Source organism: Myodes glareolus, chromosome 5, assembly GCF_982192425.1.
Source record: "Myodes glareolus chromosome 5, mMyoGla1.1, whole genome shotgun sequence".
NCBI lineage: Eukaryota > Metazoa > Chordata > Mammalia > Rodentia > Cricetidae > Myodes > Myodes glareolus.
Window position 1 is genome coordinate 36,105,164 of NC_142030.1, and position 23,567 is coordinate 36,128,730.

The 23,567-nt window shown below is 41.4% G+C and overlaps 1 protein-coding gene and 1 pseudogene across 4 annotated transcripts in view; both read left to right on the plus strand.

Annotated features, from left to right (window-relative positions):
* The first annotated feature begins 4,618 nt into the window (after nt 1–4,618).
* LOC146894880 (dolichol-phosphate mannosyltransferase subunit 3-like) lies at nt 4,619–5,588 on the plus strand (annotated as a pseudogene).
* Nucleotides 5,589–8,543: 2,955 nt separating this feature from the next.
* Wapl (WAPL cohesin release factor) overlaps nt 8,544–23,567 on the plus strand; it is a 65,308-nt gene continuing 50,284 nt past the window's right edge. For 3 of the 4 annotated variants that reach the window (XM_048421205.3, XM_048421207.3, XM_048421206.3), the window contains exons 1-2: nt 8,544–8,802; nt 11,527–12,047. In XM_048421205.3, coding sequence (XP_048277162.3) covers nt 11,549–12,047 — 499 coding nt within the window. In that variant the 5' untranslated portion in view covers nt 8,544–8,802; nt 11,527–11,548. The remainder of the gene's footprint in view (nt 8,803–11,526; nt 12,048–23,567) is intronic. The other variant, XM_048421208.3, reaches the window with a different exon arrangement.

Sequence of the window (23,567 nt, forward strand, 5' to 3'; positions counted from 1 at the left end):
AGCAGGACCCTCCCTGTTGAGGCAAAAGGGAAAAAAAAGGCTTTTCTTAGAAGAGTTGAATTTGTTTTATTTATTTTCTTCCAGTCAAATTTTTTTTCACCATTTTCTTCAGATCCATGGCCATCAGTCACATGAGAAGATAGGAAGGTTATATATTTAGTCACAGACTTCTTTTATTTTTTGACACACAATAATCTAAAAGGTTTATAGAGCTCAGTGGGACAATTTGATATATGTATGAAATATGTAATGATCAAACAAAGGTAATTAACATTCCCGACTCTCTTCAAATATCTAACATTTACTTAGGCAGGGAAATTTCAATCTTGTCTCTTCTAGTTCTTTCTATAAAGAAATTACTGTAAACAATGGCCACAAATTATTCTTCAGAGCACAGCTTATTTTATCTACCTGCAGGTATCAACTTGGTACCCAATCTTCTCTTAGCCCCCTTTCTATTCTAGGAATTAAGTGGTTTTCAAAAAAGGCTTATGTTTATCATTTTTAAGTGTGTGTGTGTGTGTAGGTGCCGACAGAGGTCAGAGGCCTGGGATCCCCTGGAACTGGAGTTACAGGTGTTGTGAGTCCCCCAACATGGGTACTGGAAATTGGATTTCACAAGAGCAATCTGTCCTCTTACCATTGAGCCATGTCTCCAGCCCTAGGAAATGAGAACACGAGGCATTTGCCTTTCTGTGCCCTGCATATTTCACTTAGGATGTTCCCAGTTACAACAGTTTTAGACTCAAAGAAAAATTAAGCACTTAGTATACAGAGTCTCCACAAACCTCCCTCTCCTAACCCCATCCCAAATGCTCCTATTATGAATCAGTCAGTGTGATATGCTTTTGTTTGTTTGTTTGTTTGTTTTTTGAGATGGGGTTTGTCAGTGTAGCCTTGGCTCTCCTGGAACTCACTCTGTAGACCAAACTGGCCTCGAACTCACAGAGATCCACCTGCCTCTGCCTCCTGAGTGCTGGGCCTGAAGGTGTGCGCCACCACTGCCCAGCCAGGTATGCTTGTTTTTAATGAGGCAGTACTAAGTCCGTAGTGAACACTAGCGTCGCTCTGTGTGGCACATAGTCCTACAGTTTTGACAAATGTGAACGGTTACAACACTCTAGAAACATGTCACCCTCCTCAGTCTCCTGTGCATCACATACTCACCCTGCCTCTGCCCTCTCACTTCGAACCCCTGAGTTTTTAAAGAATTCTGTCCGTGTAGTTTTGTCTTTTCCACATGTCATACCACTAAAATCATAAAGTATTCAGTCTTTAGATTAGGTTTTTGCACTTGGCTGGTTGCATTTAAGGCTCTGCTCTATCATTTTATTGCTTTCCTCTATTGCCAGAGCTTCTCTAATAGCCCAGGCTGGCCTCAAATTTATGACAGCATACCTCAAAAAATGAATAAATGTGAAATTAAATTTAACAGCACACTCTGCTTCTCCCAATGCATAAAATATCATTTTAACATTTAAGCAGGGAGCAAATTTAAATAATTATATACTTTTTTGTACCAAGCCTTTGAAATCTAGCACACCTCAGGGTAGACTGGACTCATCCAACACTCAGCTTGTGACTGCCACACTGGACAAGGGGGATGCAATTTTGTGCTGGGTGCTGAGGACACAGCAGAGATCAAAAGGACAGGAATCTCACTTTTATAGTGACATTCTAGTGTGGAACAAAGAAGCAAGCAAATAGTATTGGAGAGCTTTATTAAGAAAAGAATATGGGAATATTGCCACAGAGATCTGAAGGTAGCTGAAGACTGCCTGAGTAATCCAGAGAGCCCTGTGGGTGCTGAGACTTCAAATTAAATACGGGGAGATCACAGCCGGATCACACTGATGCTAGGTAACAAGCCACTCTAAAATTTAGCTTAGCACAAATAGTCATTATTACACGTGAGACTACAAGTCAGTGGGGAAGCTCTTAGTCTGAGGTGGGCTCACACATGTCCTAGGACAGCTGCAGGTCAGCTCGGTGGCTCTGTAGGACAGCTCTGGGGCCTGCTGTCTGTTGACTGGAACAGGATGACTTCAGCTCTTTTCCGTGTGGCTTCTCACCAATAACAAGCGAGCCTGGACCTGTTCTCTGGGCAGAGGCAGCAGATTTGCAAAGGGAACGCTTTAGGTTTCTTAAGCCTCCAATGTGAACTGTATCACTTCTGCCCCTTTCTCTTGACTAGGGGAACTTACAGGGCCTGCCTTGATTGTCAGAGAAACTGCAGAGGCAGTCACGTTACAGAAAGTGTGACAACAGAAACGGACAACAAATCCCTGCAACATTTGTTACCAATCACTTCAATTATGACAAAAGCTTCCAACTCCCCTAGCTGTGAAAATCCTGATCCCGGGCTGGGCATGTCAGCTCAGTGGTGGAGTGCTTGTCCGGCACAGGGAAGGTTGGAGCTCCAGTGCAACACACATAAACTTCTACGTCCAACAAGATAACCTCAGAAAATAAAGGCAAACCCGAAACTAATAGGATGGTCTGAAAAAAAAAATTCCAAGCCAAAGATTTTAATGTATCTTTTGCAATTATTGATTGACCAAACCGACAAACAAGTTAGTCAAGCTATAGAAGCTGAACAGAATTTGAAGTAATTTAATGCTAGTGCTTGGCTAGCAAATATTTATGTTTATATCTGTGTGTGTGGCATGGTGTCTGTGTGTCCCTTCCTTCCTTCTGCTGTAGTGGAAGAAAACATGCTAAGCTAATATGTAAGAAAAACACAATGATAATTATGGAGAAAAACGACAGGAATTAGAGAATGCTGGCAGAGGGCCAGTAGAGGTGAAGGAGCGAGTCATACATGGAGAGTTGCAGAGGCTACAGTTAGCACGAAGGCCTGAAGCAAAAGCTAGCTCAAAGCTGGCAGACAGAAGGTAGGCTTGGCAAAGTGGGAGGGATTGGTGGTTGTCAGGGGCCCATCATGTAGGGTCCTTGGGCCATGGTAAGGATTTGGGAGGTTGTCTTAGTGATGGGGAAGCATCTAGATTTTTTTGACAAGGTACCATGCAGCTTTAGCGGTGAGGACCTCAGGGAAAGGCCATTTCCAGAGGCAAAAGTCAGAAATCAAGACCTCTTAGAGGTTGCTGGGTACCAAGTCTTGTTAGACAACACAGGCCAGGCAATCCCCCTTGCTTTTTTTTTTTTTTTTTTTTTAAACTACCTAGAGGATATTTTATTCCCCAAGGGATATCACCATCTCCAGAGAACATATTCCAATTATCCTGGAAAACAAGGTAATTGGAACTGTGATTGTACTCATCTTCTCTGTTCTCATGATGAAAAACCACAAGGACCAAAGGTAACGCTAGAGAGCTCAGTCCCCCTTCCATGGGGAACCCTACTTTATGGAGCCACTAAGTTACCTGACACTACCGTTAATGTCTTGCCACTTTCCTTTCAAGGCGAAGTCCTACACAAGAGACGGAAACAAGGAGCAGCTTGTTTATTGAGCTATTTGATGAGTACCTACTGTCTGTGGGTCTAAAGAGCAGAAAACAAGAGCTTCTAAAACCAAGCCTAACCAGAGCTGACACAAGATTCCTGCCCTCTCTTCCCAGCGAAGACAAACATGCAAGACATGTGAAATAGGGTGAGTTAGATGTGGAGAGAGACATCCTTGAGACATAAAATAAAATGGGGCAGCGATATTTGAGAGTGAGGTACTACAACAGTTTAAAATGGCTACTCAGGGCTGGGGGTACAAGCTCGCTGACAGAGAACGTGCCTCGCATTTGCTGGACCTTGACTCAATCCCAAGCAGCTCTTTCTCCTTTCTCTCTCTCTGGGAGAGATTCATTAAACACCTAAATATTCATTCCATCTAAATGGATGGAAACAGCCTGGCCTCTGAGAAAAGCCACACATAGGGGGAGGGAGAAGGTAGAACGCAGCAGTGGGGTGCAGACAGGAAAGAGGAGGGGCTGCTTTGTCAGCAGGAAAGGGGCAGGGTCTAGTACACATCTTGTAGTGCTTTGTAACCAACCACTACAATATGCAAATGTACAGTCTATAATTTTTTCCCCACATCTTAGTACAAAGGGAAAAAAATGTTGTTCACTTCTGGTTTCATGGTACTGGACTCTTTTTTTTTTTTTTTTTCAAGACAGGGTTTCCCTGTGTAATAGTTCTGACTGTCCTGGAACTCACTCTGTGGACAAGGCTGGCCTTGAACTCACAGAGACCCGCCTGCCTCTGCCTCCTGAGTGCTTAAACTAAACTTTAAGTTATATTTTACGACACATTTTTCAGAAAAGAACTGAGGGTCTATTTTGTAAAGCTAGTTCTGCTACAGCCCATGCCTGAGTTAGAACAAGGGAACAGGAACAGCAGAAGAAAGGCGCCCTGCTACTTTTCTTTACAGGAGAGAGTGTAAGTCCACTCAGGGGGAGTCCAGGTAGTGGGGGTCTTGCCTTCACTAAACAGCACACAGAAAGGCAGCCTGTAGCATGAAGGGGCACAGACTGGGTTCAGATCCAGGATTGTAGCCATGTAACTAGGACAGTGGTGGGAAACCTTTAGACATAGGAGGGGAAAAAGGGCATCAGATGAAGGAAATGCCTGGGTCTTTGATCAGGTGAATAGCACATGACATCGGGGGTGAGGACTGTGGAGGAGAAAAGAGCTGTTTCTGAGACAAACATTAACACGGTGTAGCAGTACACATCTGTAATTGCAGGACTTGGGAGTAGAGGCAGAAAGTTAAAGAGTTGAAGGTCATACTGAGTACTGCAGGACCCTGTCTCAAAAGCAACCAAACAAATGAATAAAGAAATAGGTCCGGCCTGTACGTCATCCATTCACTTTCTGGTGCGGCACTCAGGACCATGGCCACAAATGCCTTACAAAGCATTTGCCTTCCACAGAACTAAAGAGGTTAAGGTCGTACAGTCTTTGGGGCTAGAAGAGTCTCAACTCCCCTCAAGACAAGCCCAGGATGTGGCACAATCTCTGTCAGTCCTGATACAGGGCTAGGAAGGTGGAGAGCCCTCACACACCACAGCTGGGTATTCATGCGTCTAACCTCCTCAGACCCAGGCACGTTATTTCCCTTCAAAAACCAAGTACAACTGCTGGCCGGTGGTGAAGCACGCCTTTAATCCCATCACTTGGGAAGCAGAGGCAGGCTGATCTCTGAGTTTGAGGCCAGCCTGGTTTACAGAGTGAGTTCCAGGACAGTCAAGAGTTACAAGGCAAGGACTTCTGGACGCTGATGGGGACCTTAACGCGACGCCCAGAGCGACCATGACGAAGTTAACCCAGTGACTTTGGGGACTGGTGCTCCTGGGCTCTGCCTGGGCTGCCCTGACCATGGGAGCTCTGGGCCTGGAGCTACCTTTCCCTTGCCAGGAAGTCCTGTGGCCACTGCCTGCCTACCTGCTGGTGTCCTCTGGCTGCTATGCCCTGGGCACTGTGGACTATCGCGTGGCCACATTTCAGGACTGTGAGGACGCCGCCCGAGGGCTACAGAGCCAGATCCTGGAGGCCCCAGCGGATTTAGTCCGCAGGGGGCTACGCTTCTGACACAGTCACCCATTCCGTCCAGACATCCTTCCTCATTCCCCATTAAAGTGCAGTTTTTAGGTTTTTTTTTTTTTTTTTTTTTTTTTTTTTTTTTTTAACGCTACAAGGCAAGACCCTGTCCCAAAAAACCAAACCAAACCATGTACAACTTCTTTCCCCACTTTCCCAACCCCAGGCTGATCTGAAACTCATGACCCTCTTCTTCAGCCTCCTTAGCACAGGGGCCATAGGTATGTGCAACCATACCTGGTTTCACGTGTAACTCTGCTACATTTAGGACTATCCATATACATCCAATAAAGTTGATCTTCCCTTGTTAGTTGCAGTATCTTAAGCAAGTGCCAGCCTTCCTGTTTCCTTTTCTGTATACTAGGGAGAAGAGTCTAAGGTATAAACGAGTTCTCTAAAATCCCTAGCCTCATTCTTCCTATGTATTAGGTTCTTTACTCTTTTGAGCTGGGAATAGAACCCAGGGCTTGCATATGACCTGTGAGTGATCTGCCACCAAGTTATATATGCCAAACCCCATTCTCAGTCCATACTGACCTGGCATGCTCAACGCTCCTGCCTCAGCCTCAGGATTGGCATTATAGGTGCACACTCTTGCTCTCCCCCTTCCTCACACAAACTCGGTGGATTATATTGTTGCCAAATGTTGTGACTATATTATAAACCAGTGCTTGTCAAACTTTGATGTGTGAACCAATTGCCTGGGGGAATCCCACTAACTTGCAGATTCTGATGGCTGGAGCTGGGGTGGGGACAGGAATTATCCCTTCCCAACAAGATCATGCCTAAATCCTGACTATGGGTCATTCTTTCAGTAGCAGGAATTCAACACAACTAAGTTCTATCATTTAATTCAAGAACATAAAACCCCATAAAAGGGTGCCAAAGACCCTTTCTTTAAATAGTTAACCTTTCCACTTTAGTTTTATTTAGCATCAAGGCCTGTCAAATGCCCAACGCCAGCAGGGTTAGTCCAGAAGGATATTTCCCTTGGTCTCAGAAACTCTTCCAGGAAGATCTTGCAACTGCCTCTTGCTACCTCTTCTGGCTGTTTGATCTTACCTTTTGCCTCTGATGATAATTACCCTTTAATTAGCACCCACCACCATGTCATCTAAATAATTAAACTAAATGCAGTCTGCACCACTGCCAGTCATCTTCAAATGACAAAACAAGATCCCAAGCTGCCGATTTAAAAAAAAAAAAAGGGACAAAATTGACCCAAATAAGTCATATATGTATACCACAGATAGTGCAAGACCTGTTAACAGGTTCCTTAGAGGAAGTTAAGGAACAGGTGGCTTACTCTGAAACCAGGATGAGAATGTAAATACACAGTATCAGGGAAACTGCAGATGCAGGAATGTAAATTATGGGACTTGGCATCAAAATGAAAACAATTCAAGTGTGTTTAAAATCCACCTAAATTCCTACTGGGGCACATTTACCTCCCCCGCCCCCCAGGTTGGTAGAAGGGAGTGCCGGGGATCTAACCAAGGCCATGCTGGAGAAGCACTCTGCCACTTATTTATCTGCCCAGCCTCAAATTTTTATTTTTCCTCTAGGAGTTTCCTGACTACATTGGAGGGGGGCTCGAAACTTGGGAGAACCTTAAAAGTAAATCTGGCAGAAAAGGTGGTCTTCTCCCTAAATACATTTAGTAGTTTTCTAACTTCTCAGGCGAGTCTCCATTAGCTGCCTATCAGACACCAAGTCTGATGACTCACGCACACATTTCTCCTAGGGGAAACTGATTGTGCTAAGTTTTAGAAAGCTATTTCCCCATGGAAGGCTTAAAACGAAGCTTCTCCAAATTTCTCAATTAGGTAATACACTGTCACGGAAAAAAGTCTCCGTAGACTGGAAAATTTAAAATAATACTTCCGTCCATCATCCACTACCTTCCTGCCCCGACTAGTCAGTTAAAAACAACAAGCAACCCCTCCAAATAAACCAAACAAAAGAACAACTTTATTATGAACAATTTTAGATACAAACATTGGTAGGACAGCGTGTGTGTACACATCCCGCAATTCCAACAACAAAGAACATCCTCAGTTTATTTATTCCCCTTTTCCAGTTTTCACAGGCGCAGTCTAAAGCAAAATAAACATCGGATCATTTTACCCGTCCACACTTCAGTATGCCTTTTTATTTAAAGCCACATCACCGTAAGCACATTCAATAAAGATGACGATAATTCTTTAGTAACATACAACACCCCAAGTGTGTGTGTGCGGTGTCACTGCTAACAGGTGGGGGACAGGAGACAGAGTTCGGAGTGGGGACGAGTAGGGGGAACGGCCGGACTAAAGCGGAATCGTGGCCGTGAAGAGACCGGCACCCGGCTCCTCCTGGTTTCGGTCCTCATTACCTGCGTAGGCAAGGGCGGCCCCAAGCTCCCCGCCTCCAAGGTCCGGGCGGTGGCCCAGCAGGCTCGGCGCAGCTGCACGATCCACTGTCCCCAGACACCGGAGGGTCCCTGGAGGGGAAACGATTGACACAGCTGCCTGCACTGTGCCTCGTGCCTTCCCGCGCCGCACCTGCGTCTCGTCGCGTGGCCAGGAACTAGAACTGGCTCCCGAGCCGGTGAGGTCCAGCAGGCCCGCAGCCAGAACTCTGCTCCGGAACCGGCTCCAGACACCAGGACCTCGCGGGAGAGAACTACAACTCCCGTCGGGCTTCGCGGCCCGACCAATGGTAGTAGCCGGCGCGTGCGGGGCGCGGCGCCTGCGCGGCGGTTTGAGTAAGCGGCCGTACGATTGGCTGCGGGGTCGGGTGGCCGCGCGGGGCCTGTGGGAAGCGGAGTGACGGAGCGAGCGGCTGTTGGAGGAAGGAGGTGGGGGCCGGGAGCGCAAATGGCGTTGAGATGGTTCAGGGCCCTGTTCAAACTCCAGCGCTGACCATTCACCGGCGGAGGCGGCGGCGCAGGAGGCGGCGGCGGCCCAGCGGGGGCACGTAGCAGGCTCGGCACCGGCGGCGGCCGTCAGGGAGGCCTAGGCTCTGCCCGGCCGGCGCGCCTAAGCTGGGGAGGGAAGTTGCGGAGCCGCCGCTCCTCCCCCCCTCCTCGACCGGGCTTCCTATTTACCGAAGCGGAGCCGCTGGCTGTGACGGCAGCAGAACCCCCTCGCCTCTTCGGGCGCACCGGTCGGCACTGTTCTCCCGCGCGGGGCTCCCGCGCCCGCCCGTGGGCCGTTGGGAGCGGGGGAGGCGGAGGCGGCCCGAGGCCAAAGCACCCGCCAGGCGCCGAGGGTAAGTGAGGTCTCGGGCGGCTGCTTAGGCCCGGAGTGAGCCGGGCTGGGTGGAGGAGGCAGGGGCGGTGCGAGTCTCGCTGCTCACCTGGCTCCTAAGGAAGTTCGGCACTGACCGATCTGAAGAACTCTTTCCCCTTCCACCTCTTAATTTCCCGTTTGAGTTCTTTTTCCGGGCGGCCGGCTGATTGACTCCTCTGTTCCGAACGTGGTCCGGTTGGTTTCAGTCCCGAATTCTTTGCTCCGTAGTTTTCCACCGCCTCTAGCCGTCACCGAGGCCTTGCTTCGGGGACTCGGTGGCAGAAGCTTCCGGGGCGTCCGAAGCGACATCCCTTTCCTGGGCGGTGGGGGTTGGGAGGAGAAAAGTTGCGTGAGCGTCCAGCTGGAGGGGTGTCTGAGTTCCAGCCCCGGGCGCACTCGCCGCCCGAGGTGAGAATTCTTGCTTCCTCCCATTTCCCCCTTCCACGTTCCTCGCTTAATGGAAGCCCCTTATGCACTTTGGGGGCGTGAGAGAGGCTAGGTTTCTCTGCAATTTAAGTGTGAGAACCCCCCTTCCCTAATTTGAATCCCTGCACCCTTTCCTCAGAAGCCGACTGGGCTTTGGGCAGAGACCCAAAGATCGGAAAACACTTAGTTGTGACCCCTCCTTTGCTATTTAGTTAGGACTGTTGGTGAAGTTTGGAGCCTGAACAAGGTAGTTTGTCTGACGTGTGTAAAATGTCATGCCAGATATGTCCACTCCGGAATTTGTACATGTGCTATGCTTAGATAATGCCATCGCAGGAGTCTGCTGACTTTTTTTTTTAATGGGAGTTATAGAAAACAATAAAAACAATCGTACAATGAACTCTCTTGTATTCATCTCTACTGGATTCAGTAGACAGTAACTCAGCCATATTTGCCTCATCTACACGTTTCCCAGTGCTTAATATTAAAAAGCCACTGATGTTATTTCTTCAGTATTTAATGATGTTATAATACATCAGTGTGTATTTGTGAGACACGCTCTCAGTTGTCTTATCACTTGACTCAGTATCAAATATTCATTTGCAGACCTTAAACTTTGAACAGTGAATGAATGCTTTGTGGTTTTGACTGTTTTTACGGAGAATTTTCAGATGTTGCCATAGAGGAGATCAAGTCTAGATTTTTGGTTTGACCTTTAGTCAGCATTTTTAGATGATTGCCATGTATGTGTGTCCAAAGCGTTCCAGTTTTGTTGGAATAGAGCAATGTAGGACTGCAGATCACAGCTTAAAGACATGACTTTATTTTCTTGACTTTGGTAGCTGCCCAATACTTTGTTTTGTTTAACAAGAACGACAATAAAGCTTGTTAGTGTTCCATACTACAAAATGGAAATTCTCTGAGGAAAGCTAAATTTTCTCTTAGCCCAGATGTGTATGATGACTAAATTATTATTTTGAACAATCAGAATTGGTTTCAAACATTAGTTGTGCGGTGGGGGTGAGTCTTTTATGAATATTTGCTGAACTGAATTGAATAGTGATTCATTAAGTTGTAAGAACTTAATAAAAATATTAAAGGTGTAGATGGAAAACATTTGAAAGCATAAGTTAAATATTATTCCCATCATAAGTTTCAAAGTAATGAAGATTTTTCAAGAGCTTAAGCATTGCTTACCACCCCCCAGAATTGATAAATTGATATTTAAACTGCAGGTCAAAGTGTTAAGAAATGGATAAGGATTGATTGTGCTGTAAAAGTACCATAACTTGTAGTTTTAAAATGTTTGACCTTTGACTTCACTTGAAAATTTTTTTCCAGTATATTTTTAGGTAAATCAAGTAGATTGATTTGTTTGTAAATTGAATAGGAAAATAAAAGCTATGTATTTCTATTTTTTTATTTTTTATTCTTTTTGTTTATTTATTTTGATTTTTTGAGACAGGGTTCCTCTGTATAGCTCTGGCTATCCTGGAACTCACTTTGTAGACCAGGCTGACCTCAGATTCAGAGGTCTGCCTGCCTCCCAAGTGGGAGATTAAAGGCATGTGCCATCACCACCTGGTTTATTTCTATTTTTATAATAATAAATTGTGTGTCTTTGTAAAATGGAAAAATGTCACTCAGCAAATGAACGCAGCACTATAGCGATAAGGAAGATGAGATGAATGAATTCTTGAATTTAGGGAAATGACCCACTAAAAGAACGTTTTTAAAAGTCAGTTCAAATGACACTAGTCCAAAAATCAGAGTCTTTAAGGTGAGGTAGAAGTTACAAGATTGTAGTAGATGAGAAAATAGCAGTTTTCTGACCCTTTATATGATGAGCAGTACAATTTCAAAGAACTAAAATTAGTCAATTGACATCGTTTAGATCCTGGAAAACTTAATATGTTGTGGTTAATGATTTTGTATTTGGGTACTCTATTGAGATTATTATTATTATTTTTTGGTTAAATTGTGTATTAAGAATAGTTCATTTGGAACTTGAGAAATGTCTTAAGTTAGATTTGTAGATACTGCATTACAAGTTGGTTAGTAAACTTTTTTACTCTTTAAGTTTCATATGAGTATGTACTTATTATAAAACAAACCAAAACACCACCAAGCCTGATGGATGGAAGTATAGGATGGAAAACAAGCCTCTTCAACTTATTCATTTAAACTAGTGTAAAAGCAAGTCCTAGGATCTTATTTTTATAAAATGCTTAAAACTTAAGAGATTGGTGATTATATTTTCTTAAATTTCTTTCCACAGGGAATATGAAACAGGTGTCAAAATGACATCCAGATTTGGAAAAACTTACAGTAGGAAAGGAGGAAATGGCAGTTCAAAATTTGATGAAGTTTTTTCCAACAAACGGACTACTCTTAGTACAAAATGGGGAGAGACGACATTTATGGCTAAATTAGGGCAGAAGAGGCCCAATTTTAAACCAGATATCCAAGAAATTCCGAAGAAACCTAAAGTAGAAGAAGAAGATACTGGAGATCCTTTTGGTTTTGATAGTGATGACGAGTCTCTACCTGTTTCTTCCAAAAATTTACCCCAGGGTAAGGGCTCCTCTTACTCAGAATCTAGTGACGCTGCTCAGCTTGAAGAAGTCACTTCTGTACTTGAAGCTAATAGCAAATTTAGTCATATGGTGGGTGAAGACAGTTTTACTTCTGATAGATGCTTACTTATGGAGGATACTTTGATTGGGAAAGAAAAGAACACAAATAGAATCTCGGAAGACCATGGAAACAAAAGTAGTTGTGCTAAATTAATAACTTCAGGTAAGTTTTGATGTTCTTTATAAGCCATGAGAGCTATTTATAAACCATTATGTGATAATAAGATTTTAATTTAATTTATTGTTTGTGTGTGTATGCATGTGTTTGGAAATTAGAGGACAACTTTGTATAGTTGTTTCTTTCCTTGTTTCGGTGGGTTCCAGAGATCAAATTCAGGTTGCCAGGCTTGCATGGTAAGCACCCCTGCTAAGACATGTTACTGGCATCTTAAAAGGTGTGTGCGCATGCACACTTGTGTGTTATTACTTGTTTTCTCCCCTTCATTTATGATCAATAGGGGCTATTGGTAAGGTTTTTTTTTAAATTTATTTTTATTTTATATGTATGGATGTTTTGCCTGCATAATAATATCTTTCTGTGCATGCTTGGTGCCCTCACAGACTAGAAAAGGAGCTGCTGTAGTTAGCTGTCACGTGGTGCTGGAAACTGAACCCGGGTCCTCTGGAAGGGCAGCTGTGCTCAGCCCCCTTAAAAGATTTTTTTTTTTTTTCGAGGCAAGGTTTCTCTGTAGCTTTGGTGCGTGTCCTGGAACTAGCTTTTGTAGACCAGGCTGGCCTCAAACTCACAGAGATCCGCCTGCCTCTACCTCCTGAGTGCTGGGATTAAAGGCGTGCGCCACCACTGCCCGGCCATTAAAGATTTTTTTAAAAAGGAATTTATTTTAACTTTATTTTATATGCATTGGTGTGAAGGTGTTAGATCCCAGGGAACTGGAGTTGCAGACAGTTGTGAGTTGCCATGTGGGTACTGGGAATTGAACCTGGGTCCTGTGGAAGAGTAACCAGTGCTCTTAACTATTGAGCCATCTCTCCAGTCCCCCTTACAAAGATTTTTAAAACTTTAAAGAATTCAGTTGGGTTGAATTTTTAATCCAAATAACTTCTTAGAGACTCGTTACTTGGTAAATTTTGAGAAGTCTTTCTTACCTTGTATTTGTTGGATAGTGTTTTGTATTATTATAGATTGGTTGGCTACTGATAATGACAAGATGGTAAGTTACATTGAGGATAATTAGAGTTTTCTCTTAAAAGTAGTTCCAAAAATATTGAATAGAGACATGGAGTGTTACATAAACTGAGATTAACTTTTAAGTGTTTGGGCCAATATTACTTCAGTCTTCTGTGAGATGTTTGAGACTTAGTGAATGATATAGATGGAGTTAACTAAATGAATATTTAAGATGTGGTGAAAGTATGATATAATTTGAATTGTGCAGGCATTCTGTCAGCAATAGGTTAAGGATGGCTATTACAGTTAAAAATTGTCTTTAGGTCTCTATCGTTTTCACGAATTTTAGTGATGGCCACATTTTGAAGGAAATAAATAGAAATGCTAGTACTGTGATCCACAATGAATTTGATAGACTTAGTGTAAGGCACATCAAATAGTATAATGGAGGGTGACTTGCATAGTTATGCTAAAAATGCTTAACATTTTCCCCACTTTTTCTCACCTTTGGTGAGCCAGCTGTTGTCATTCCCTTGATCTCTGGGTTAATACTCATTTGGTTGTTACTTTGTTCATATTTCTCCTGAAGCATTGTTCTTAAGCTTAGATTATCATTAAAAAGATAAAATAAGCAAGACAAAAGCAGCCTAAAACTGTTTCCAGGTTAGCTTTTAAAATTTTTTAAAGATAAGCTAGTGGCAAAATCAGAATGAGATTTTTAAAATTTTTTTAAAATTTTTTATATGGTTTTGCCAGCATTTATGTATGCATACCACATGCATTCCTGCTGCCCACCAAAGTCAGAAGAGGGCATCTGAACCCCTAGAATTGGGAGTTACAGACAATTGGGAGCCACCATGTGTGTGCTTGAAATTGAACCCAGGTCCTCTTCAAGAGCAGCCAGTGCTCTTAAACACCAAATGAGATTTATCAGTATATTGTTGACCCTACTATTTGTTCAGATTTGGCCTGGGCTCTGAGAATACTGTTCATTTTGAAGTGTGTGGTATTCTTACCGTCATTTCTTGTGGATTTCTGTTAGTTGTTTAACATATGAGGCAGGTAGCCTGGAGATGGAAGAGGAAGGTGGCAAGTTGTTAAAGTTGCCATGGAAGACCAAGAATACTGTTTTGGAATATAGGGCACCCAATGGTGGAAACGGCCTTGGTGGCAGAGGGTTGAGAAAAAAAATAAATGTTTAATAAGGGGGTAGGAGCATTCATAGGAGGTAATTAATTGCTTATGTCCCTTTGGTGATGATGAATCTTTACATAGGTCCAAATTACTGTTGGAATTTGCTAGAAACTGAAAGTGCAGTTTTCTGTGGGTTGGTATAGCTTCCCACTCCAGTGTTGCTAAGTTGTAGTACTAGTATTGATCCTGTATTCATGTTCCATTATAATGAATTTTGAGAAGAAAATATATACTAAAATACAGATAAACATATTCAAGAAAAAAAAATCTGACTTTGTTTTTTTTATTACAAAGGCACACCTACCTGGGTGGTGGTGGTGGTACACGCTTTAATCCCATCAGTTAGGAGGCAGGGGCATGTGAATCTCTGTGCAGTACTGTTACAGAGAATCCCTGTCTCAAAAAACAAAAACAAAAACAAAAACCCACCAACAACAAAAAAGCAAAAACACACTTAGTGTGAAGGGAAAACTATAACAGTATGAGTTTTTTCTTTTTATTGGCTTTCTGAAGCTGTAAACTCTAGCAACTCCTATACGGAAAGAAGCAAACTTTGAGGAAGTCTTTTAATTTTTTGGTGGTCTTAACCTATCCTACATGTGTAGATAAATTATTTTTACAAACCATGTAGAAGTTAATATATTGAGCTTTATAGATTTTCTTTTCATTGCTTCTTTGTCTAAACTTTTAGGATTTTCTGGGGGTTTTTTTTTGCATCTGTTTGTCTTATTGTCAGTGCCTTTACTTTCACTCAGAAAGCTATTAAATGTTTTATCAACAGCTTGTTCAAAGTGCAAAGGTTTAAGTTCTGTACTATCTTTCAGTGAGATAGTTGTTCAATCACACCAGTTTCTGCTGTGAAATTACATCACACTAGTGAGAAAAGCTTATGCATTCTTAGGGTTTTATTGTTTTTTTCTAATAGTAATATTAAGTGCATCTTTTTTTTTCCTGTAGAGAACTATGTGATTAAGTTTTGATACTATAATTCATTGTTTTAAATATTTTTTAATGAGTAGTACTTTTGAAAATTATGTGTTGACTAAGTTTCTGTCCTGCCCAGTTCCCCAGCTGTTTAGTCCCAAAAGAAATCACACAGAGGTCTACATTAATCATAAACTGATTGGCCCATTAGCTCAGGCTTCTTATTAACTCTTATAACTTACATTAACCCATTATTCTTATCTATGTTAGCCACATGGCTTGGTACCTTTTTCAGTGAGGCAGTGACATCTTCCTTCTTCTGTGTCTGGGCAGGACTGCAAAGGAATGGGATTCCTCCTTCCCAGAATTCTCCTGTTTCATTGACGCACCTCTACTTCCTGTCTGGCTACTGATGAATCAGCATTTATTTAAAATATAATTGACAGAATATAGACGATTGTCCCACACCTCTTTAATTTAAAGAGGAAATTCAAGATGAAGTCATGATAAAACAGAATGGTGGTTGGGCTAGAGAGATGGCTAGATGGAAATGCCTAAAAACCTGAATTTGATCTCTGGGAACCACATAGTGGAAGGAGAGAACTAACTCCAAGTTGACTTCTGACCTTTATACACTCATGTGCACATACTCATGCTCGAAATAAAAGTGAGTACATTAATTTAAAAAAATGGTTGCCATTTTCTAAACAGATGCCTAATAGGTGAGGGAAAGAGCAGAAAGAATTACAGACTGCCTAAGAACTCCAGGGAAAGTTTTGAGTTCATAAAATACTTTAGCCTTTAATTGAAAAAAAAAAAACAAAAAGACATCACAGAATTTCCAGTTGCACAAAAATAGAATAGTGAAAGCATCTTAGGTACTCACTAGTCAATTTATTTGCAAGGCATCTTTCTCCTCTTGTGAACTCTGCACATGCTGGGTAGTCATCCACCGCTGAGCTTACCTACATAGTACTCTCTCTACCTTCCACTGTGTATTTATTTTCAAATAAATTCAGTAGTTCTGTTTTCATTTGCAAATTTTTCTGTATCTTTAATTTTATAAACAAAACATTCTGATTTTATTTGGCTTTTAAAACTAGTCAGTTCTTAGGTGTGGCACTAAAATGACTTTGAGCAGGAGCTAGAGTTCAGCTTTCTAAGTAAGACATCTATGATAGTCTATTAAGAATCATTTTACCTGATTTTGACCAGTAGCCTTGGCTGTCCTAGAACTCGCCGTGTAGACCAAAGATGGCCCCTGCTTTGTGAGTGTTGGAGTTAAAGACATGTATCTCAATGTTCAGTTTAAGATTTTTCTTTAAGCTGGTTGGTGGTGGCATTTGTCTTTAATCCCAGCACTCAGGAGGCAGAGGCAGGCATATCTCCAAATTTGAGGCCAGCCTGGGCTATCTACAAAGTGAGTTCCAGGACAGCCAGGGTTACACAGAGAAACTTTCTCTCAAAAAAAAGAAAGAAAGAAAAGAAAAAAAGATTTATCTTTAATGTGTGTATATATGTGTGTGTTGTTATGTGCACATGAGCGCAGGTGCCAGAGGCATTAGAAACTTGTGAACTATCAAACATGGATTCTGGGAACTGAACTCAGTCAGATCTTCTGCAGGAGTAGTATTTTTTCTTTATTCTTAACAAATGAGCCACCCCCCATACTCTTTTTTTTTGTTTGTTTGTTTGTTAATTAAAGAAATTCGTGTGTATGAGTATGGTTGGACTGTGGAGGTCGTTGGACAATTTTTTGGAGTCAGTTCTGTCTTACCATGGGTTTCAGCAAATCACTCTCAGACTTGCTTGACAAATACTTTTACCAGCTAACTCATCTCACTCACCCTGTGGAGTTTTTGTTTTGTTGAAACATCTTCTTGTGTATCCTGGGCTGGTTTTGAGGTCACTATGTGGACAAAGATGACCTTGAACTTCAGATTCTCCAGCCTCTGCTTCCTGAATGCAAGATTATTCGGCATTTGACACCATACCTGGCTTCCATGGTGTTGGAGATGGAATCCAGGACTTTTTGCATGGCAGGCAAGCATTCTATCAATAACTGGTAGCATTTATAATTTAGAATCCAGAACTATGCATAATAAGGTGGCCCACATCTTTCATATCAGTATTCCAGAGGCAGAGGCAGAGGCAGAGGCAGAGGCAGGCGGATCTCTGAGTTTGAGGCCAGGTCTACATAGCTAGTCCCAGGATATCAAGTGCTCTCCAAAGAAACTCTGTCTCAAAACAACCCCCTTCAAACAAACAAAAAACCATTTATCTTTGTATGGGTGTTTTAACCTACACGTGTAACCTATATACCATATGTGTGCGGTGTCTGTAGAGACCAGAATAGGGAGTTAGTTAGAGCTCCTGGGACTGGAGTTCGTCAGTTATAAGCCACCAGGTGGTAGTTGGGTCCTCTGGAAGAGCAGACAGTACTTCTGAGCTATCTCAGCCCCAGTACTGACTGACTGACTTTCTGAGTTTCTTCCTTGTGAATCACATGATAGGGTGCACATGTAGAAGGCAGAGTACAGCTTTATGAAGATACTAATTTAACATGCATTAGTGTTTTACCTGAATATATGTGTAAGGGTGTGGGCCCTCTGGAACTGGAATTAGAAACAGCTGTAAGCTGCCTTGTGGGCCCTGGGAATTGAACTCAGATTCTTCGGAAGAGTAGCTAGTGCTCTTAACCACTGAACCATCTTTTCACCCCTCTCCCCCTTTGCACCCCATAGGATTTTTAAAAAAGGTTGCTTTTGCTTTTTATGTGGGGGTACTTCCATTTTTCCTCTTTGTTCGTCTGGACTCTTGAAAAAAAAGTATGTAGAGACTTAATTTCTGTTTGGCATACTTTCCTTGCCAGCCAGCTGGGATTCAGTCTACATATTCTGCCAAATATTGAGATAACTATAGCATGGGCTCTTAATTTGCATGGCTGGTTTCTTAGCCAATACATTTTTTTTTCCATTTGCTTAAAGCTGTAGTCAATGTGTGAGCTTGTTGAGGGGTATTATCAGGACATGAACTTTGATTTTAGAACCAAAGGTGATTTTTAGAAAGGGAAGTGCATAGTTCTACTCTTGACAGTTTAAAGTGGGCTACAAACAGGGCTGGAGAGATGGCTCAGTGATTAAAAATGCATATGACTCTTGGAGAAGACCTGACTTTCCAACATTCACCAGTAACTACAGTTGCAGGGGTTCAACAACTCTGACCTCCAAGTGCACCTGCATTCTTGTGCATATATCAACGTGCAGGCAGGTACACACATGAACGTATTTAAAATACTTTTTTAAAAAAGTGGTCTAGAAACTTATCTGAGATACTGTCTGTTTATTGGATAAAGAATAAATTAGTGAGGATTGTTAGATAAATCTAACCTAATTAGTATAGGGAAGTTATTTGCCTTTAGATAGTAAATTTTTTTTTTTGGTATAAAACATGACATCTCAAGTTTCAAGAAAAGTGGGTAAGAAATCTCTTATTTTTTTCAGTTTTAGTTTTGTGCTAAGCCTTATATAGCAGTCATAACCTTGTAAAGCTGGCTTAATTCCCATTATATAAAGGATAAAGCATCATTCAGGAGTTGGATGACAGCTGGGTGATGATGGCGCACACCTTTAGTCCTACACTCTGGAGGCAGAGGCAGGCATATCTCTGTGAGTTTGAGGCCAATGTAGTCTACAGAGTGAGTTCCAGGATAGCAAAGTTGGATAGATTAGATGGAATAGCTGTGAAGCATCCAAAGTGTTCTTTTTATGTGATACTGTATTCTGGTAGGAATGAACTTAATAAATAATTGATATATGATCTTAAAGTTAAAACAGCTGTCATAAGATCAGTTTTATCTTGATGTTGAAGCAAATTCCCCTTTGTTTCTATTTAAATAATTTCCTTTTTGGCAAAAATATGATAAGAGTTTTAAATACATACTGAATAAAGTAGACCTTATTTTTGTAGGTAATAAATTTTAATTTTTTGTGTTGTATATAAATAAAAACTCAGCAATGTGCAAATTTTGAGACAGATTTTTAAGTGCTGTTTTTGTTGTTGTAGTTGCTGGCGATTGTACCGCAGGACCTTGTACATCCTACCACATCCCCAGCCTACGTTTATTAGGTAGATTTTGATCTTGTCTCTGTCTATTTCTGTCTGGAGACTAGCACAGACTGTCCTCCCATTCAAGATATAGCTGATGATTCCTCCCTGCCTCCACCTCCCAAGTGCAAGGGTTACAGCCTATGCAGTCACACTTTTATTCCCCCCCTCTCCCCAGGAAACTCAGTATTCTCAAAATTAAGAGTTAGCAAAAGTGCAATAGGCCACTAGCAAGTTTCCTCTCAGATACAGGAGCCTGCCAGCTGTGTGGTAATAAATAAAAACTACAAACCTAATGTTCTTCAGGAGGTGTGCCTTTTATTTGTGCTGGTTATCATGATCTTTTATGTGCATTGGTGTTTTGCCTGCAGGTATGTCCATATGAAGGAGCCAAATCCTCTAGCATGGAATTATTGACAGTTGTGAGCTGTCATGTGAATGCTGGGAATTGAACTTGGGCCCTCTGGAAGGGCAGCCAGTGTTTTTAACCTCTAAACTATCTCTCCATTCCCGAGATAAATATTTATAGTACTTCACAGAACATTTTTCTCCCTCATGTATACTCTTAGAACGTAGAGTCAGTTTAAAAGCATGAGTCATCACTTTTGAGAGGGAGATCTAGGATTGAGCTTAAATAAGTAACTTGATTAGAAATAATAAATGTGAGATTAAGTATATAAATATTTGAAAATGCAGAATTATGTGAAGTCACTAAGTATTGGAATTGAGCTGTGAAGAAATTCCTATACTTAAAGTGTGGCGAGGAAAAGGAAGAAACTGAAAAAGCTAATATGAAACAGTCTGAGCTGTGAAGGAAGTATAGCTGGTGACGTGCTGCAGAAGGCTTCATGAAAGATTTGTCAACTGAATCGAAATGGATTGCTGATGCAAAAGTTAACTAAATGAGGATTTCATAGAGTAGTTGTAGTGGCCTGAAGATTGAGGAGATTCATATATGTGGTAAAGAGATGACCTAGGACAGCTGGAAACAGATGCCATGCCCAAATTAGGTAATATGAGGAGGAATTATTTACAAAGAGATAGGAGGGGCCCCAACCTTGATTCTTTACAGTGAAGCTATTATCACCCTGACCCAAATGGATTAGGAGTTACCTGAACCACGCAGAAGAGGCCTACTCTAAGAGGAGCAGTAGAGGGCATAGACAAAGGAAGCCCAGCTTGAACATAATTCTGTTGTCCTGCTGGGGGCAGCAGCTCTGTATGGGTAAAACTATGTGTAAGCCTAAGGATAAGGCTTTTTTGTTGATGGAAATGATAGGAAGTTGATTTAATTTTGGCTGTTTTGTGAGCCTGCTAAGTGGTGGTTGTGCAGCTGCTGCTGCTTCTCATTGTATATAAGATCTTGCTGATCAGTCTAGGCTCCCAGTGCTGGGATTATAGATATGCCACTATGCCCAGTTTTTTGTTTTGTTTTGTTTGTTTTTGTTTTTTATTTTTGGTTTTTTGAGACAGGGTCTCTCTGCAGCTTTGGAGCCAGTCCTGGAACTAGCTCTTGTAGACCAGGCTGGTCTCGAACTCACAGAGATCCACCTGCCTCTGCCTCCCGAGTGCTGGAATTAAAGGTGTACGCCACCACCGCCCAGCTGAAATGGTTTTTAGTTTACCGTTTTGTTGTTATTTTTTTCTTCTTTTGATGCTAAGTATTGAACCTAGAGCCTTGTAAGTAAGCACTATACATTGAACTATACCCCCATCCTCATTATTTATTATATTATCTTTAAAATAACTTGTAATCTTGTTTTTATTAGAATATTTTATATAGAGGTTAAAAGAATATTCTTGACCTTTCAAGTCTTGATGTAAAGTTGATTCACTGAGGAAGCTTTTCTTTTTTTTATTTATTTTTAATTTTATTTTAAAAAATTAATGTATATATGAATGCTCTATCTACATGTATGACTTTATTCCAAAAGAGGGCATTAGATCCCATTATATAGATGGTTGTGAGCTACCTTGTGGTTGCTGGGAATTGAACCTAGGACGAATGGAAGAGTAGCCAGAGTTCTTACCCCTTCCTCTTTTTTTTTTTGACAGTCTAATTCAGACTGGTCTCAAATTCTTTCTGTAACAGAAGATGATCTTGAATTTCTGATGCTTCTCTCTTCCCCCTCCAAGTGCTAGAATTACACTATGCACCACTCTGAGTTTATTCAGTGTTTGAAACTGAACCCAGGGCAGGGCCTAGTACAGCACATGCCACACAATCTGTCTGACAACCTAGCTTTCTTTACAGCTCCTTGTTTATTAGTAGTTAGTCTGTGTTTTTTTTTAGTGATTAATATACACATGCTCTCTTGACAGTGAAAAGTTGCCCTTCTTTCACTGAGTCAGATTCCATGAATACTCTATTTCTCTTTTGGGTGCTAGAACCTAATTCCATCATTGCATTCTATCATTGATCTATCCCCCAACTTGCCTTTCCCCTAATCAATTTATGTACTGTATGTGACCCTAAAAATTCACACACTTGGAGTGTAGTAGCATGATTATAATCCCAGTATTTAGGACAGTATGGCAGGGTAATCTCTAATTTGAAAGTAGCCCAGGTTACCTAGTTCCAGACCAGCCTTGGTTACACAGGTCTTGTTTCAGCATGTACATAACAGAGTGAGATATAGAATATTGGGGTGTGTGTGTATATATGGCATATTATGTCTTCAGTACATTTAAGTGGTGACTTTTAAGATGTTTATCGATCAGTATTTGTAGATATACCTTGTTTTGTAAGCAGCCTCACACTTTCCCATTGTGTATGTGTAGTTCAGCTGCCTTTTCTGTTTTTGCTCTTTTGTTGCAAGTAAATGTTAAATTGAACGTGGTTCTCTGTAAAGATATTGAGTATCGTGTTACCTGTATTAGTATAGTGGTGGGAGTTATTTCTAAAAGTGGTTTTGAAAGGGCATATACATATTTTTTATGTCTGTCTGTCTGTCTATCTATCTATCTATCTATCTATCTATCTATCTATCTATCTATCTATCTATCTATCTTGTTTTAAATTAATGTGTAGGTATATGCCTGCATTTGGGTATGCTAAGATACTGCTGTGGAGAACTTGGGCAGTTTTTCTTATGTAGAATTCTTTCTTAGTTACTAGCTTTGCCAGCTATGTAGCATTTTAGAAGTTAAAAAATTATGTACAAGAGTAATAATTCACTGTTGCTTTTGCTATAGTATGTGGATTGTTTGCTAATAACCGATACTAAATGCTATTTCTTTATTGAATACTGAAAGTATTTCCTTACAGAATTCTTGTATCACTTTTTGTTCTAACAAATTTACAAGGATAGGCTAGCAGCAGTTACTCTTAAATCACATTAGGCAACTTCTGAAATGCATAAATACAACATACACACTTGAGTATAGGATAAATGAGGGCAGTAAACTTAAAGTAGTAATGTTTTAAAAACTAATAAAATTTATTTTCATCTCTCTTTAAGTCAAAGGATGTTTACACCTAAAACAGAAAGTTTTTATTTTTCAGATATTAAGATAGTAGAAGCCAGGTATTGTGCACATGAAGCAGGAAGATCACTAGTTTGAGGCTATCTTGGGCTCCAAAGGGGGGAGACTCTTTCTCAAAAACAAAAGCAAGTTGAGTGTGATAGCACATGTCTTTAATCCCAGTAGAGACAGGAAGATCTATGTGATTTTGAGGCCAGCCTAATCTGATCTGTATAGCAAGTTCTAGGCCAGCCAGTGCTACATAGTGAGAGCCTGTCTCAAAACCAAAACATAATACAGCCCCATTAACCACCCCATGTAGCTAGAAGTAGTCTCTGTCCCACTGGTCCCCTGGACTGGTTTTTCTCCACCTGCCTGTTCCTGAAGGTGCTTATGAAATAACCACTCTGAGACTTCTTACCAGTTGCATTTGTTTGGCCAATTTCTTAGGCTTCTTCCTGACTAGCTCTAGCTATTAAACTCACCCATTTCTATTAATCTATGGATTGCCACGAGGCTGTGGCTTACCAGTGCAGCATGTTACTCATTCAGCAGCTACATGGCATCTCCTCCACTCTGCCTGCTCTCTCTGTATCTTTGTTTGAACTTCCTACTTAGCTTTACTTTGCTGAGCCATTGGTCAATGCAGCTTTAATCATCAACCAATAAAAACAGCACGTATACAGGTGGACACCCCACATCAACCCCCACAAAGTCCCCATAATGGAATACTATACAACTATAAAAATGAGATGAGGCCTGGAAAGATGGCTTACTGCATTATGACACATGTGTACCCACACATACACAAATCAGTAAAAATGAGGTGGTTTAACTTAGCTACATCATATATATATATATATA